The sequence below is a fragment of the Chenopodium album genome, chromosome 22, assembly GCF_948465745.1.
Source record: "Chenopodium album chromosome 22, dcCheAlbu1.1, whole genome shotgun sequence".
In the NCBI taxonomy this organism is placed as follows: domain Eukaryota; kingdom Viridiplantae; phylum Streptophyta; class Magnoliopsida; order Caryophyllales; family Amaranthaceae; genus Chenopodium; species Chenopodium album.
In genome coordinates, this window is record NC_137855.1 from 3,823,556 (window position 1) to 3,842,207 (window position 18,652).

General features: G+C 35.9%; 2 protein-coding genes and 1 pseudogene across 3 annotated transcripts; all 3 read left to right on the forward strand.

The window, feature by feature from the left end:
- Window positions 1-269: 269 nt before the first annotated feature.
- On the forward strand, window positions 270-4,212 carry LOC145604974 (uncharacterized). Its single transcript, XM_081660971.1, has one exon. The coding sequence runs from the start codon at window positions 397-399 to the stop codon at window positions 2,194-2,196; it is 1,800 nt and encodes a 599-aa protein (XP_081517097.1). The 5' UTR covers window positions 270-396; the 3' UTR covers window positions 2,197-4,212.
- A 4,710-nt stretch (window positions 4,213-8,922) lies between these two features.
- LOC145605342 (ATP-dependent Clp protease proteolytic subunit 5, chloroplastic-like) lies at window positions 8,923-13,345 on the forward strand. The gene is made up of 9 exons (XM_081661380.1): window positions 8,923-9,185; window positions 9,275-9,394; window positions 9,526-9,637; window positions 9,733-9,825; window positions 10,846-10,891; window positions 10,992-11,064; window positions 12,318-12,352; window positions 12,457-12,545; window positions 12,818-13,345. The coding sequence occupies exons 1-9, from the start codon at window positions 9,046-9,048 to the stop codon at window positions 13,028-13,030; spliced, it is 921 nt and encodes a 306-aa protein (XP_081517506.1). The 5' UTR covers window positions 8,923-9,045; the 3' UTR covers window positions 13,031-13,345.
- Window positions 13,346-14,000: 655 nt separating this feature from the next.
- LOC145605136 (putative rRNA-processing protein EBP2 homolog pseudogene) lies at window positions 14,001-16,476 on the forward strand (annotated as a pseudogene). Its single transcript, XR_014105006.1, has 2 exons — window positions 14,001-14,139; window positions 15,403-16,476. The product of XR_014105006.1 is annotated as a putative rRNA-processing protein EBP2 homolog pseudogene (transcript).
- Window positions 16,477-18,652: the final 2,176 nt, after the last annotated feature.

Below are 18,652 nucleotides of genomic sequence, written 5' to 3' on the forward strand. Positions count from 1 at the left end.
AAAAACCTAGTTTTAAGCTGCAAGAGCTGGGACCTTCTTGGCAATTAGCACCATCACTAAAATCTTGATGTTAAGTTCAAAGTATTAATCAATATTCAACTTTTCTACATTATTCCATAATACACCATATTTTTTTTAATTTATGCAAGCTTTTGTACATAATTATAAGCCTAATTCAAAAATTTCATTAAGATTGACAGCTTTATGGTTCAAGGATTAGGTAAATTGAGATTAAACATTAAAGAGGAGGTTGTCAATTGTCATTTTGTTCAAAAAAAAAAAAAAAAAAAAAGGAAGGTTGTAAAGAAAAGAATACCAGGGTTTTCAGAGGAGAAAAAAAAAAAAAAAAACCAGTTACTAGTGTCAACTAACTAGTGAGAGCTCCAAGCAGTTGATATGAAGAAGATGACACATCTAGCTTCTTCTTCCTTTGTTCATGGTAATTCATCCTTCCTTTCTTTCCTCCATTTTTATTCCAGACATTATTTCTCCTCCATTCCTATTATTCATCACCGTTTTCAATTTCTCTATTCTGTTAAAGAACAATGCAAATTAGGGTTTTCTGATCTTAAATTACCCCTTTCCCTCGTCAATCAATTGACTTCTTTGCGTCCTTTTCCTTCTGTCATCGTTTTCAATCAGCTTTTCACTGCCATTTCTAAATTGAAACACCTTCATCCTCATTCCACCATTATTTCTCTCTTTACGCAGCTTGAATTACTTGGTATTAAATACGATAGGCATTCATTGGGTATTCTCGCCAATTGTTATTGTCATTTAGGCCGCCTTGATTTCGGGTTTTCTATCATGGCTAAATCCCTTAAACTTGGTTTTCCCCCAAATGATTATACCTTTAACACCTTAATCAATGGTTATATTATTAATGATAAGCTCCCTCAAGCTGCTCAATTGTTGAATAAGATTGTCAAGCTTGGTTTCCAACCCACTATTGTTACATATGGTGCTATTTTCAAAGGCCTTTGTAGTATCGGCGATAATACAGCTGCTCTGAATTTGTTTAAGAAAATGCAGTCTGCTGGTCATTGTAAGCCTGGTCTTGTCATATATAGCACTATTATTGATAGTCTCTGTAAGGACAGGTTATTACGACAAGCTATGCACCTGTTCTCCGCTATGAAAACCGATGGCATTCAACCTGATGTTGTCACCTATACTTCGTTGTTTCGAGGCCTCTACAATTCTGGATGCAGGGAAGAGGCTAAGGCTGTGTTGACTGAGATGTTAGAGAGCAACATAGCAGCTACTGTTGAGACCTACAACACGATGGTTGACATGTTTTGTAAAGATGGTAATGTTGAGGAAGCACAAGCCACAATGCAGCGCATGACTCACAAAGGTGTGGCTCCAAACATCATTACATACAATGCTTTACTTGATGGTTATTGTTTGCGTGGTCAGATGGAAGATGCACAAAAGCTACTTGGCCTCATGGAACACAACGATTGTGAGCCTAATCTTAGAAGTTACAATACTATGATTAATGGATATGTCAAGCTCAAAAACATTGACAAGGCTTTTACTGTATTAGAAGAATTGTTTCAGAAAGGAATAACACCAGGTGTTGTAACCTATAACACCCTTATTGATGGCTTGGGTAAGGCCAATAGACTTACACTTGCACGCCAGTTGTTCACAGATATGCAAGCTCACGGAGTTACTCCTGATGTTGTCTCGTATAGTTCATTGCTTGATGGCTTATGTAAAAGTAAACGACTTGATGAGGCAGTGGCATTACTTGAAGATATGGAGGATAAAGGTATCAAGCCTACAACTGTCACTTACAATATCCTAATGGACAGCTTGTGTGAGGCTGGGCAACTTGAAGATGCAGCAAAATTCTTCTCTAATCTTGTGTTAAGGGGTCTGCAACCGGACTGTAAAACATACACAATAATGATGAAAGGCTTCTGCAAGAAAGGGCTCATGAGTGAAGCTGCTCAATTATTAAGAAAAATGGACGAAGATGGTTGCCCCCCTGATGATTGTACTTATAATATAATCATCCGGGGATACATTTTCAATAATGACTTGTCAAATGCACTATACTACTGCGACATTATGGTTAGGAACGGATTTAAAGCTGATGCTGACACTTTCTCATTGTTTGTTAGCCTTTTGTCTTCTGGCAACTTAAGTAACTCATCAAAGGACTTGCTTAAGAAATTTATCAATTGAATTGAAGTTGAGCTGACTGTAAGTGGCGAAGATAGTAGACTTTGGATGTTGGATAATCAAGAATTCCACTTTGTGCTATTAGTGAAGATTCTATATAAGGTGTATCAGAGATAACTATATGTATGGTTTTTTTCTATTCTCTATTTCCCCTACTCTATTTTATGACCTTCGTGTATTGCAAGAAGCATAATCTTGTTAAAATAAAGGCTATCAAGAATTGGTCGAGACAGATTTTGAAAGGGTTAGATTGTCTTCACTGTCATAATCCTTCAATCATTATTGAGAATTCAAGTGTGATGATATCTTTGTGAAAAAAACCCTTGGAAGGTTAAATCTGAGATCTTGAACTTGGGAGAATTTGAGAATGCTTCAACATGCAAAAGCAGCTTTTGTTGCTGGTGGTACCCCTGGTTCATGGCACCAGAGCTTTTTGAAGAAGAATATGGGTAAATCATCCTTGTCTTGGCTGTTTGGTAGTTCTTTTCTTGATGAGTGTTTCAAATAAATGACCTCGTGTTATATTTTATTTTATGGATGTCAATTTAATATCTCCATGTGCCTCTTCTCCATAGAATGTGACAGATCCCTTTTTCAAAGTGCCCCAAACTATTGTCAAAGTGTGTATTTATTTTTCGAAACCGGGGCCACTAGGCTAGTAAACTTCTTCATTGGCATAGTTTTGAGTTGAGTCAGGACTTCTTGATGACTGTCATATACCTCATGTTTTGTTTTTCAGTAATTGACATTATTAATACAGAGTAGGATATAGTACTCTAGTGCGTAAATGGCATAGTCTATTGGAACTTAGCTTTGCTCTCCCCCTCCCCCAGGCCCCAGATAACTAGTACATTATATTCTATTTGGTAATTTGTTATTTTGTATGTGGATGTTATCCTTCTGATTGGTACATTTTATGATTTCTGAATTCTTTTGACATTCTTGTGCAATATGAGGCTGTTCTTCTAAAGTTCTAAGTGCCGCTACCAAAGGTGAATCATCCATACATAATTGATGATGAGATTGCTGACAATGTAGATTTAGCATCAATATCAGAGGCTTATTTGCAAATAGCTATAGATGTCGCAGGACCACTCACTCACTTACACTCAGTATTCTGAAGGCCTGTATTTTGTAGAGACATACAAACTCTCAACATACTCCTTGATGAGAAATATAAAGCAAAATTATCAGATTTTGCGACATCAATGTTGGTGCTGATCTAACTCATTTAACCTCTCGTATTCAAGGTACTTTCGATTATCTAGTTCCTGAATATTTCTCGTCAAAGAAATTTACTGAAAAGAGCGATGATTATGGTTTTAGAGTTGTTCTTGTAGAGCTTTGGACAGGATAAAGGGCTGTTAATCCCACTGAATCTCAGAATGGAAAATGTCTCGTGTCATATTTTCTGTGAACTTATGAAAATTCCAATTTGTATGATATTTTGGATGGTCAAGTTGCAAAGGAGGGCAGGGAAGAAGCTATATTTGTTGTTGCTAATCTTGCTAAAGGGTATCTGAACATTAATGAAAAGCAAAGGCCAACAATAATGAGAGCTTTAGAGTTGGAAGTGATCAGTTCACTTCGCCATGTGCTTGTTTCGGCTCAGAAAAATCTGCTAGAGGTCACTGCAGAGACATTAATAGAGATTATTCATAGTCTAACTGTCTAAGTGGTAGTCTTTTGCCTCCAGACACATCTTATCTGGAAGAAAATCAGTCTTTTTTCTTCAATTTGGTCCACGGGCTCTAGAATTCAACTTGAAACTTATGATGGGGCATGATTTTTTTGAACTCTGGTAATGGCAACCAGAATTTTCTATGATCTTATCGTCTGCTGCTATATATATCAGGTCAGAAAACGTGCGGTGTTTCAAATCAAAACAACCCACCAGAGATCAATGAGCTTCAATGTTACAAAAGAATTGATTAGGTCTGCTTCCTCACCCTTTCCACAAACACCACTAGATCAAAATATGGTCAATACATCACAGTTTGCTGTAAACACTGCTGAGTGAACGAGGTAGCTATTTTTTTTGCATTTTCTGTTTTTGGGTTAAGAATTGATTAGGTCTGTTACTATGGGTACATCTGATTTGTATTATACTACTAGTATTTGTGAGCCTATGACTAATGATCAATTGATCACTTCTGTACTAATGATTCGAAGTAAATCGAAATTGATTTGAAATCAAAGCTAAACCCAATAGACACTTCTACCCTCGATAAATATCATATTATGATCTCTATTAAAATATAAGTTACGAAATATTAAATCCTAAACACGTATTAGTGTTAGCTTAGACGAAATTAGTATTTTATTACATATTGTGATCAAATATTTTATTAGAGCACTCAGCTTTTGTACATTATGACCAGCGCCTAATTTCAATCACTAAATTTATCATGAAGATTAGCAAGTTTACGGTATTGGATTTGATAGATTGCAATAAAGAAGGCTTTGTACCAATAAATTTGTTCAGAAAACCGCAATTATCTGTCAACAAACAAGTGAGAGCTTGAAGCGGTTGACATGAAGAAGATGACACATTCAGCTTCTCCTTCCTTTTTTTCATGGCGTTCATGTCAACAAACAAAGTAATCCATAAAACATTGACCGAATAATCCCTATAATACTATTCGAGTAATCCCAACAATATTAACCAAGTAACCCCATTACACTGACCGGGTATTGACGAAGTAACCCTTATAATGCTGATTAAGTAACCCCTATAATATACTCCATTCGTCTCATAATACTTGATACATTTCTCATTTTTGTCCGTCTCACAATACTTGACACGTAACTAAATTGGAATGAGATCACTAACAAAAAATATTTACCCACATTTTCTCTTTCTTCACCTATGCCACTTCCACGGTTCCACCCCACTTGCTTTTTTTTTCCTTACAATTTAAGAATTATAAAAGTAAATATTTTATATAATAAACAAATATTTTAATGGACTTTTAATTTTCTAAAACTATGTGCCCGTCCCAACATTCCAAAGAGAGTACTTCAATATCCTCCATGGTTGACTACGGAGTAGTTTTATTTTTATTTTTATTTTTTGTTTTATTTTCTTTTGGGGCCTCCCTTTTGCATGTACCAAAAAAATAAAAATCAAAACCCTCGTTCTAAACTTCAGATTGTGAGAATAGCACCTTCAACTGCATTCAGAAGATGAAAATGATGATGAAGATTAGAGCTCTAAGTTCTAATGGCGGTACTTTTCTCTTTCCTCCTTCTACCTTTATTTCTTCTCATATACGATATTTTTCCAGTAAAAGTATTGTTGCATTTGATGACCGTGTTTTATTTCTCAATTCAATTAGAGATCATTGTAAATTAGGGTTTTCCGATCTTAAACTTCCACTCTCTCTCTTCCATCAATTGACCTCTTTGAGTCCTCTTCCTTCTGTTATCGTTTTCAATCAACTCTTCACTGCCATTTCCAAATTGAAATGGCTTCATCCTCAATCCACCATTATTACTCTTTCCAGGCACCTTGAATTACTGGGTATTCGACCTGATACGCATTCCATTGGTATTCTTGCCCATTCTTACTGTCATTTGGGATGTATCGATTTCGGGTTTTCTCTTCTTGGTAAATGGCTTAAGCTTGGGTATCCCCTCGATTGTGTTATCTTTACTACCTTAATTAATGGCTATGTCCGCTGTCATAAGCTTCCTCAAGCTACTCGGTTATTGAATAAGATTGTCAACTTAGGTTTCCAACCTGATATTTTTATATATGGTGCTATTTTCAAAGGCCTTTGTAGAATCGGTGACAATGCCAGTGCTCTCACTTTGCTTACCAAAATGCAGTCTACTGATTATCGTAAGCCTGACCTTGTCATATATAACACTATTATTGATAGTCTCTGTAAGGACAGCTTATTACAACAAGCTATCGACCTGTTCTCTGCTATGAAAACCGAGGGCATTCAACCTGATGTTGTCACTTATACCTCCTTGTTTCGAGGCTTCTACAATTCTGGATGCAGGAAAGAGGCTAAGGGTTTGTTAACTGAGATGTTGAAGATTAACATAGCTCCTGATGTTAAGACCTACAGCGTGCTGATTGACATGTTTTGTAAAGATGGTAATGTTGTGGAAGCAGAAGCGATTTTAAGAGAAATGACTGATAAAGGTGTAGCTCCTGACATTATCACTTACAGTGCTTTACTTGATGGTTATTGTTTGCGTGGTCAGATGAAAGATGCAGAAAAGCTACTTGATATCATGGTCCAGAATGGTTGTGAGCCTGATCTAGTAAGTTTTAGTACTATGATCAATGGATATGTCAAACTGAAAAACATTGACAAGGCTCTTACTGTATTAGAAAATATGTTTCAGAAAGGTATAACACCAGATGTTGTAACCTATAGCACTCTTATTGATGGCTTGTGTAAAGCCAATAGACTTACACTTGCACGGGAGTTTTTCACAGATATGCAAGCTCGCGGAGTTGCTCCTAATGTTTTCACATATAATTCATTACTAGATGGCCTTTGTAAAAGTGCACGGTTGGGTGAGGCAGTGGCTTTACTTAAAGATATGGAGGATAAAGGTATTAAGCCTGATACTGTCTCTTACTGTATCTTAATAGACAGCTTGTGTGAGGCAGGACAACTTGAAGATGCTGCAATATTCTTCACTGATCTTGTATCCAAGGGTCTGCAACCCAATCGTAAGACATACACCCTAATGATTAAAGGCTTCTGCAAGGCAGAACTCATGGGTATAGCTGCTCAATTGTTAAGCTGCATGGAGGAAAATGGTGCCCCCCTCTAATGGTTGTACTTATAATATGATCATTCGAGGATACATTCTCAATAATGACTTGTCGAATTCATTGTACTATCGCGACATTATGGTTAGCAAAGGATTTGAAGCCGATGCTGACACTTTCTCGTTGTTTGTTAGCCAGTTGCCTTCTGGTAACTTGTGTGACTCATCATTGGACCTACTTCAAAAACTTATTCATTGACTTGAGATTAACTATCTTTTTTTATATATCTTCTTTCTTTCTATGATCTCTAATATGCAATTAGTGGCAACTGAGAAATTGTTTTGTCTTTCAATTAAAGTCCAATGCTCTTATATTTGTTGATTTTGTTTTGTTACATTATACATAACAAATTGTTGGTTATCACAGAATATTTGAATATCTTCTTTTTAATTGTATTTCCTGGCTTCCTGCTGATTTATCTGTATTGTGAATTTGTGACTAACAAAAGAAGTGGATTGCAACATGGATAAAAAGGAGGGAATGCAAGCAACTGGGATAATCGACAGTCCATTTTATGTCTCAACGTGTTCTTGAACTGCATAGACTATGTCAAATACAATGTTCCAGATCATACTATAAGATAATACTCGTAGATAGCATGTACTATGTAAATTGATGACAGAAACAGAGCATATTCTGAGTAAAGTCGAGAGAACTGCACTGCAGTAGCTGAGCATCATAGCAGTGTGCCAGTGTTAATCGTTGAATTCTTCACTCTTTGGGACTCGTATGAGTAGATACATACTATTGTTTTGAATTATTTGGTCCCCCTTCCAACCACCCCTTTATCCTTCATCGCAGTGGCGTAGGTGGTGGAACATTGGTGGATTATTGTCAATCATAATCCAACTCCAATCATTATGTGTTTATGTCTGTAAATGATAAATATAATGGTGAGATGATAGTTGCTCGACTAATTTACGGTGTTAGTATGCTTGATGAATAAATCTCTCAGTTGGAGAAATTCATACTTGAAATTGAAACTAATGTTTGGAATTTTGAATTATGGTCATGTAAGACTTGTTCTAGTTGAACAAGATTTATGTATCAAGTACTGTATTAAGTTGGTTAACTTATCATTGTAAATATGTAAGATTGCCAAAATGTGATGAACATGTTCCACGGGTATGCTTGTAATACTAAATTAACTAAGGAAGAAATAACTAACAATAATCATATTTCAGAATCTGGCCAAAGCCAACCAAATAAATCATAAGATGAATCTTTTTTCTTTTTCTTCTTTTTTTTGTTTTACAATCCATAAGATGAATCAATGTGACTTTTTAATATAAACATACTCGGTAATCTAAAGCATATTAGACTCTATTATGTTGCCAAGTCTATAACCCAGACAAGCTGCTCTAACTCATCGATTAGAATAACCCATCAACTCCCATACCAACTAATCTAAGGACAAGGTATATTTGTGTTAAGATTTTTTAAGGATTAAAATTGATCCATAAACCTTGAATCTGTTTTGCATAAAAGATTTTTATTTTAATTGTGAATAAATAGCCTAAAAGTAGTTAATTTATTAACAAAAAAAAAAAAAAAAAGAAAGTCAACAGCAATTACGTCCTCAATAATAAAACGACACTCTAACCCAAAACCATGTGTTGGGTCAAGTCCTCGTCATTGTACAAACCAAGTTCGACAATCTTAAGGGTCTGCTCTCTTCAGCTTAGCGTCAGTTCAGTTCAGTTCCTAATTTCCTTCTCTCATTATCAGTTCAATTAGTAAATCGGAATAGGCTCTAAATCAAACTTCTTTTTTGAGGGAACTAAATCAAACTTTTTTTTGTTACTCATCAATTTTTTTTTACACAATTATAATCATCAAAATTGAAAATTCAATGGTTTGATGAATCTAGCAAGTCCACGTCCACCTTAGCCATTATTTATTTTTACAGGCCCATAAAAATTCAACCCAATTTTCTTTCCTAATCTCATTTCACCATTTTCCCCTAAAAACCTTAGCTAACATTTCTTCTCTCTTTCTCTCTCCTTCACTCTCAGCTCAAGAAGATATCTCCAGAAAAAAGCTTCACGCCAAAAATGGCTCACTCGTTTATGGCGTTACAACCTTCTTCAACGACAACTCCAAGACTCAACACTTCCATCTTCGACCTCCACTCTTCTTCTCGCTCCTTCGACTCTCATTTTCTCTCTCTTCCTTTCAAGCCTCTTTCCTCCAGGTAATTTTGTGTTAATTACTCAAGATTTGTTTGATTTCTTTTTGTTTTTGTCGGTAATTTATAATTCATCGATTTTAATTTTTGGATAGGGTTTTGAAATCGAGTAATTCTACCGAGAAATTTCGTCGAAGTTCTTGTGTTAAGGCGTTGTATTCTGATGGATTTGGAACTCCTCGAAGAAATGAACGTTCTGGAATTTGGTCCATTAGGTAGGGTTTATCTTAATTTAGTTCAATTTTATCGATTTGATTGATTATTATTGTTGTCGTTTTGTGTAATTTTGTTTTGGTTAATTGTAATGGAGGTTTGGAGTATATGAAATTTGAATTGAATTTTGTAGAGACGATTTGTTGGTTCCGTCTTCGCCGTATACTCCTGCTTATGCTGGTCAAGGACCGCCTCCTATGGTACAAGAGAGGTTTCAGAGTGTGATTACTCAGTTATTTCAATATGTAAGGGTTTTTGTTTTTGTTTTTGAGTTTTGATTGATTTTGTTTGTTTATTAGCTATTGTTGATTGAAATTAGAAGTTTATTTGTTCGGTATAGAGAATTATTCGGTGTGGTGGCGCGGTTGATGATGATATGGCTAATGTAATTGTTGCTCAACTTCTATACCTCGATGCCGTCGATCCTACCAAGGTTGGTTTGCTTCTTTTGAAGCTTTGAATACAGTTTACAATGAACCATGGATGTTTTGCTGATTTTAATTTAAGCTGGTGGTCTAATAAGAAATGTCCTGCTTTGCTTACTTCCGTATACTTATTGCTGCGTTTGTACTTCAGTGATTGTACCACGATGTTTTCCTTACTTGAACGATTATTACACGAGAACTGGATTACATGAAATCATAATAATTTTGTTAGGTGTCATTAAGCCTTCTTTCTGATCAGGCGCTATATCCATAGTATATTTCGAAAATCCTTTTCTTTTGAAAGTGTTGTGAGTTAGCTTTTTGTCTGTGCTACTAACTTAAGATAGCTTCTGAAAATACTCTGTCAAGCTTCTGAAAACTTTTGCAGTTTTGCTAGCTTACTATAACTTATTTTCATTTTACCCCGATTTTCTATAAAATATTACTACCCCTATTGGCCCAATATTCTATTTATGTGGATATGTCAGTTTATGTCACTCTAAGCATTTCAGCTACTTCAAAAGCTTGTTCAATAGTATTTTCTGCTAGCAGCTTTTCCAGCATTCACCTGTTGTTTCTATCTTATAATTTCTAGTTTGTAAATGCAGATTAGGGCAGATTTTGCTATTATATGCCTTTTAAACTCTATTCTACTGATAACATATCGATAACTGTAAATTTTTGCTAGCATGCTATGTACACTTTCTTGCTCTCTTGTAAAGTGCCTACTCCATATGTTGTGCTGCAAAGAAGAATAAAGTCTATTGCAAAGCTTATCTGTGATTGAGAGTATTATTGATCTTCTTTGTGCACCTGCTCCTCTTCTTAGGATTTGTGAAATCAAATGCCTATTTAAACTTCCACTAGAATATATGTAATGTGCTAATCCATTTCCTTGTAATCATATCAAATGTATAGCACCTTCCTTGAGTGATATTGACATCTATCCATTAATGATATTTGATTCTCTATATTTTGTTGCCGTATCTCTCTATTTGTTTTTGATTTATTTGTGGTGACATGCACAGGATATTGTCATGTACGTCAATTCCCCTGGAGGATCAGTTACAGCTGGTAAAATTTGCTATTTTATTTGAGTTCACTTTATGGGCAAGTGAAGGCATCTCATCTCTTTTCTTAGCAAGTTAACTGGTCCTAATCATTGTTATGTTAGGTATGGCCATATTTGACACGATGAGGCACATCAGGCCTGATGTCTCCACTGTATGTGTTGGACTTGCAGCAAGGTGACTTATTTTATTCCGACTATCTATGCTTTCAATCTGGTCTCTGGTTCTTTGTAACAATTTTAGCAACTACAGATCTGGCCTTGCTGATGCTCATTTATGCTTCATTTGCCATGCTCATGCTCATATCTGTTTTTGCCTTTTAGCAGCATTTATGCTCATGCACATAAGCTTCATTTTCCATGTTAGTTCATGTGTTGACTCTCCTTTTGGGGAGGCAACTCTTACCAGTAACACCTTCAGCTTTTCGCATTTTTCTTCACAAGACCCCCCCCCCCCAAATTTTAGTGAGGGAAAGACAGTGGTTTGGTTATCCTTTCTCGGTATTCGTTCTTGAGTCAGAGACTTACAGTAAGGGCTAGTGAGAAAGAAGACTAGTGGGCTTCTTGGGAAAACTCTCCCCCATGGGGTTGGGGGGTCGCGTCTCTCCCACTCTCCCGGTTGTTGTCCCAACCTTATGTCTTGGGTATTTTTGTAAGTTTCCATATATTAATCAGTTTAGGTCTTTGGAGGAGACCTATCACCATTTTCCTTTTATTTTTAAAACTCGTAAGCAGGGTAAATGTAAGGTTGCAATGTAATTGAAACCTTTTAGTCCGAAGTGTATAGTTTATCGATCTCTTCTTGAAGCATTTTGCTATTCCTGTCAAGTTGGCTCCTATGTTGTCTTCTGTTGCTGTTTTATGCTCCCTTAGTCTTTATGAGTGATATATTTTGAGCCTCATAGGGTGTTTTGCTTCTAAAGTGTCTTCCTAACTTAACTGGATCCTAGGTTTTTGAGTGGCAAATGGTTTGTGTGTGGGGTTGTTATTTTTGTAAGTATTCTTTGTCATGGTTGTTTGGTAGTTCGTTTCTTTGAGAGTTTCAAATAAATGACCACTCTTCTCCATGGAATGTGACACATCCCATCTGTAAACGCCACAAACTATTGTCCAAATATTTATCTAACTTTAAAATAATCGGCCTACCGAGCTACTCTGTAAACTTCATTAGAAAAATTTAGAGTTGTGTTGGGACATTTGAACATTTGTCATTTACCTCATATCTTGTTGCATATTTATTGATTGATTATAAATAATAGGATTTAATAAAACTTTGATGCTTAAATGGCAAAGCCAGTTGGAGCTTAGCTTTGCTCCCTCCAGATAACTTGTGCTTCACACTTTATTTGGTATGTTTTTATTTTATATGTGGATGTATCCATTTAATAGGTACTTTTATGAGTTCTGAATTCTATTGGTCTTCTTGTGTAGTATGGGAGCATTCCTTCTAAGTGCCGGCACCAAAGGTGAATCTTCCATACATGATTGATGATTAGATTATTGACGATGTAGATTTTGCATCTCTATCAGTGGCTTATAGTTGTTCTATTTTGTGACTTATTAATCATAGGAAAAAGGTATAGCTTGCCAAATTCAAGGATTATGATCCATCAACCTCTTGGTGGTGCCCAAGGTGGTCAAACTGACATAGATATCCAGGTAATGCTCTCACCTTCTAATATTACACCCTTGTACATTGTTGGCTGCAGCTCTTGGAAAATTATCCCAGTTTTCCTGTTGTTCTAGTCTATACGTGCACACACATGTGACTATGTGAAAGCATATATTCATTTCAATAAGCTTACCTTAGTCCCGACTTTCATTTACTTGACCTGTATCAAATATTCAAATTTAATGCGGAATTGGAAACATATTACTGCCCCAATTTGTAAGAATGTGAACTCAGTCATTGATCATATTCTCCTGGCCAGGCAAATGAAATGCTGCATCATAAGGCAAATCTCAATGGGTATCTTGCCTACCACACTGGTCAAAGCTTGGCAAAGATCAACCAGGACACTGACCGTGATTTCTTTATGAGTGCCAAAGAAGCCAAAGAATATGGGCTCATTGACGGTGTCATTATGAATCCTTTAAAAGCACTTCAGCCAATAGCTGCTGCAACTGCTGATCAGGCATCGTGATAACAGCAGAGATCAATTGTCGTTGTGTTAGTCTTAGTGGATTTGCACTGGAGTCCATTGTTACTGCCGACACACTCTCGTCTTATGAACTCGGAAAACATGACAAGGAATTTAGCGAGTACTAGATGATATTTTGGTTGATGGAAGAGAGTTCGGTCTCGAGACTTGAAAGATTAATCTTTTGTGCACCTATGATGTGTATGACGATATGAATTGAATTATAGGTCATTCTTGTAATTTGGTCAAAATCATACCTCGTTTGTAATCCTGTTGCAATCAAAAAATTGAAGATTTATTAGGAATTTCTTGCTTCAATTTTCTTGCATTGTTTGAACTAGCATTTAACGATTGATGTTTTAGGTTACTTGTGATTATTGTGGAGTAGAATCGTTCCAAGCAAATTAATACTAAATGACATCAAGAGTATAACAATTGCAGTTGAACACATTTTTAGTACGATTGAAAGTTCTGGCTCAATTTCACACTTGCCTGATTTGATTGAACTTTAAAGTAAACTTTTTGACATACAATATGGGTATAAACTTCACTAACAAAATCTAGAGGTATAAAGGAGGGACGATGAAAGGAGAGGAAGAGAGATAATGTGCTATGACTGAATTAGAGAGAGTAAATGTAGTTAAGTACTTAATTACTTAAGTAGCTGACTATCAATTATTAAATACTTTTTTTATTAAAGGATTTTGCTAACGAGATGACCTCTAAAATAATACTTACATTGGAATGTATTTGGAAATGCATGCTAAAATTATGGGTCGATCGTTGTAATTATTTTTTACTTCAAATAATTATTCTACTTTTAATTATCTTATCCAACGTGCCCTCCGAATATTCATTAGTTTTTGCCTTTTTAAATTAAAAATTTACCATATTGAAGATGTTAAGACTTTGTGGCCATTAAGATTTTATTAGGCTAAACAAAAAAACAACCATTATTGGGCCAAGGCCCATCCTAATATGACTGAGGTCTTCGTTTCTTTACTACTCAATTCAGCATTTGAGCAGCCGTTAGGTAAAGCACAGAGAAAATACAGAACAACGTTTTTCTCCATTGCAGCAGCTTCCAATTCTCCATTAAAGAGGCTTTCTAGGTATGATACTGCTTTTCTTTTTATTCATTGATTATCAATTTTACAATCCAGTGTTAATTGTTTTTTTTTAAAATTTAATTTAGGGTTCTGTTAGGGGGAATTAGTTATTGAACTATTGCTTATAATTTAATTATTTTTGAAATTCATTTTGCGAGAAGAATTTGATGCAAATTTGGTTGTTATTGTGTTGCCGAACCCTTTCATAATTGTGAGGACAAAACTACGATTATTTTTTTTTTTTTTATTTTCGATTTACTGACAGTATATATCAACACAAAATAATTATATGCGGGTATAGTTGAATACTTTAGAGTATACATGGGATTGTTGAGGTGATGAACAAGGGTATTGAGATGAAAAACGAGATTTTTACTGAAGAGAATATTAGGTTAAGTTTTTTTTTTTGCTTTTTTTTTTTTTTTGGTGTTGAAGGTGCAGAATTAATTCATTGGAATTGAATAATATGATGACAGTATCTAATTGATTGTGTACTGATGTTGGTGAATAAAGGGACCGAGATATGTCAATAATGATTTTTTTATTAGCTGAATCGATTTGCCGCTGAAACAAATTATGTTATGATAAATGCACCCCTCGAGTTATACAGATGTTCATGTCCATGGATTTGGGACTCTAAATTTCGTTCAATGTACTTTGTTAGTGTGAATTTGTTACCTTGTCTCTTAAATAATTGGTATTTAGTGAGTAAATGTTTCTGTTGTTGAATAGAATCAGTCGTGTACTAGTAGTGTAAGTTGAAGCTAGTGACCACAATCAAGAAATTGTATTGGTTGCATTGTTTGAGTTGTCTATAGTGGGAAATTATGTTACGTGTACTTTAGAAAATTTCTTTTTGTACTCCAAACTTAGCAACAATAAGCACAAAATAGTCTACTATGTTGAGCAAGAATCTGTTTATAGGTATGTGAAAAATGTTATGGCGAAGGAGAAGAAAGTATATGCTAAGAGAAGCATTGTGGTTTGAGATACGATGAGAAAAGTGTTATTTTAGAATTGAGTATTACTTGGTTGAAGGTGCTGTGGACTTGTAGAGTTGTAGTGGCTTATGCATTCCCTTGCCTCTACACGTGTTGTTTATTTTTTTCACATGATTGTTTATTGTTAATGGACATGTGGCCATATTCTACCTTAATTTTTAACATTGTTGGTGTATAAGTAATATTTTGCTATCTTTCATTCACTGACTGTTTTACTTGAGAAGATTAGTCTACTTTGTTTTTAACTTGCTCATTACCTTGTTAGATATACTTGATGGTTGTTCTTAAGAAATACCCATCTTCCATCAATGGAGGTGGTGAAATGGAAGACGATGAAGAGTTCGACACAATGGTCAGTGATTCAGAATCTGATCTGGAATCTGAATCAGATGGTGAAGAAGCAGATGACATAAAGCTAACAGAACCTTCAAAAACTGCTATCAATAATAAGGAGGGTCTTCTTGAGAAGCTTAGTGAGATAAGCTGGCCTAAGGATGCCGATTGGATACACAGTCTATCAGTAGTTATTGATCAAGACCAAGAAGTTGATGTGAATGATGACCTTGCACGCGAGGCTGCATTTTATACACAAGCTTTACAAGGAACCAGAGAAGCCTTTGCAAAGCTTGAATCTAAAGGGCTCCCATATCTAAGGCCGTTTGATTATTATGCTGAAATGGTGAAGACAGATGCTCATATGGGAAAAGTGAAAGGGAAACTCTTGTTGGAAAAGAAGCTAAGGGAAGAACAAGAAGAGAGAAGGAAAGCTAGAGAAGCTAAGAAATTCTCCAAACAGGTACAGGCTGAAAAACAGAAAGACCGAGCCAAGGAGAAAAAAGAGAGCATAGAATCTGTTAAGAAATGGAGGAAACAGAGGGAAAAGAGTGGGTATGCAAATGATAAGGATGAGATGAAATTGTCTTTTGAGGAGGGTGGAGGTGGAGCCAAAGGGAAACGCAAAGGGCCTCCTGGTGTGTCTCCTGGAGATAGGTCTGGTGGGAAGGCAGGAAAGTTTGGCAAGGGTCAAAAGGGCATGGACAAGAAGAGGAAGAGTCGTGATTTTAAAGATTCTAAATTTGGGTTTGGGGGCAGGAAAGGCGGGAAGAAGCAGAACACTGCTGAAACAACCAACGACTTCAAAGGGTTTAATAATAAAGAGTCTCGTTTTGGTAACAAGAAAAGAAAGCAATTCTAGATTTTATTTTTCTTAAGCCTTCTCGTATGTGTTGATCTACAGTTTTGTAGCCTGTTTGATTTTGTAATGTCTTGAAGCAGTTAGCAATTTATAATATTTTTGAGACTATTGTTATATGGTGATCAATGTAGAATTATTTGCCTCGTATAATTTGTTATGCAGCTAATTGGTAGTTTCACAGAACTAGAAAATACTATATGCACTACAGCTTAGTGGATCATACAGGAGCATTGGATAAATCAGTTTTTTTTTTTTTTTTTTTTTTTTAATAATAAAACTAATATTTACAATGAATACAAGTTTTGTGGAAATGAAGTTCAGGGAAGAGAGAAAATGAGAAATTAGTGCAATTTTTATTAACTTGAAAACTAGATACTTTGTTTCATCTGGATGTTTGGATGAATTTGAAGGAGCAAGCTACTTATAATGTTACAAAGTTCGCTGCTGTGAGAGTATTATAAAACAATGGCATCGATCTTCTGGAAATAACGATAAACTGAACACAGATGTGGCACAGTGGGGATGTAGGTTTGGAAATGGTAGTCCAAGGACCAAGATGTTGTTAGTGGCATTCTGATGGTTGCAGAAAACCCAAGTGCGGGTTACTGCTCTCCTATGACAGCCGAAACCCAAGAGCTATGTAGTATATACTACTACGTATATACATTGGCCTGTTACATGCTTTTGAGGCAGGGCTTAGATGAGTTGAAGCTAAAACAGATTGCCTCCCTCTAGTTATTGACTATTTGACTTAGATATCCTTAGCTCAGCTAGCTCTTAGGGTCTAAAATTTTGTTCTCTAGAAAAATGCTCATGCCAATTAATATAACACATCAAGACAAATGGTATGTATGGGAAGAGTTGATTCCAAGTCTTGAGTACCACTTCTCAAGGCTTTAACCAAACTAGTGTTTTTTTTTTATTTATTTTTAAGAATAACCAAACTAATCTAGTTGATCATCCATAACACATCGTAGATACCAACGCACTAACGTAATGAGTACCCGGAATCAAAAATTGTCGAGATGCTTACCATGGACCCTAATACACCACGGGAATCTATCTAGGTGGGTGCAACCATCCAATTTAACTTAAAATGGTCAATTTACCCATCCGCAACTTGCACTGATTTCGTGAACTCAAGACTACTACGGACAGTTTTGACAACATATAATGGTCATATATAGTTCCAAACGGTATTATATGCACCTGTGATGTATCCCCTAGTATCTCAAAACTTTTCGCCACCGGGCCCGTAACCTCTGTAATTTCTCAAACAACATAAATAATAGCCTTCAATTTTGGGATTTTTTGACCTTTTTTCCGCCCAGAAAATAAAATTGCCCAGATGTTTACCATGGTCCCTAATACCCTTTGCGAGTCCAATTGGGTGGGTGGAACCATCCAATATGCCTTAAAACGGTCAATTTACCAGTTCGCAACTTGCGTCGAATTCATGAACTCAAGCCTATCACGGACATTTATGACAACGTATTATGGTCATATATAGTTTCAAAAGGCATAATATGACCCTGAGATGTATCCCCTAGGGTCACAAGACTTATCGCCACCTGCTCCGTAACCTCCAAAATTTCTCAAAAACCGTGGATAATATATAGCCTTCAATTTTGGAATTTTTTGATCTTTTTACGCTTGAAAATAAAAATTGCTCAGATGTTTATCATGGTCCCTAATACCCTCAAGGAGTCCAATTGGGTAGGTGGAACCATCCAATTCGCCTTAAAACGATCAATTAAAGGCTATAATCCACGTTTTTTGAGAAATTTTGGAGGTTTCAGTGTCCGGTAACGAAAAGTCTTGAGACCCTAGGGGATACATCTCAGGGTCATATAATGCCGTTTCGAACACTATATGACCATTATACGTTGTCATAAATGTCCGTGGTAGGCTTGAATTCTTTAAATTGATGCAAGTTGCGAATTGGTATATTGACTGTTTTAAGGCAAATTAGATGGTTCCACCCACCCAATTAGATGGTTCCACCCACCCAATTAGACTCCCGGAGGGTATAAGGGACCATGGTAAACACCTGGCCAATTTTTGTTTTCGGGCGAAAAAGGTAAAAGAAATTCCAGAATTGAAAGCTATTATCCACGTTTTTTGAGGAATTTTGGAGGTTTCAAGGCCCGGTGGCAAAAAGTTTTGAGACCCTAGGGGATACATCTCATGGTCATATAATACCGCTTCGAACCATATATGACCATTATATGTTGTCATAAATATCCGTGTTAGGCTTGAGTTCACGAAATTAGTGCAAGTTGCGAACTAGTAAACTGACCGTTTTAAGGCAAATTGGATG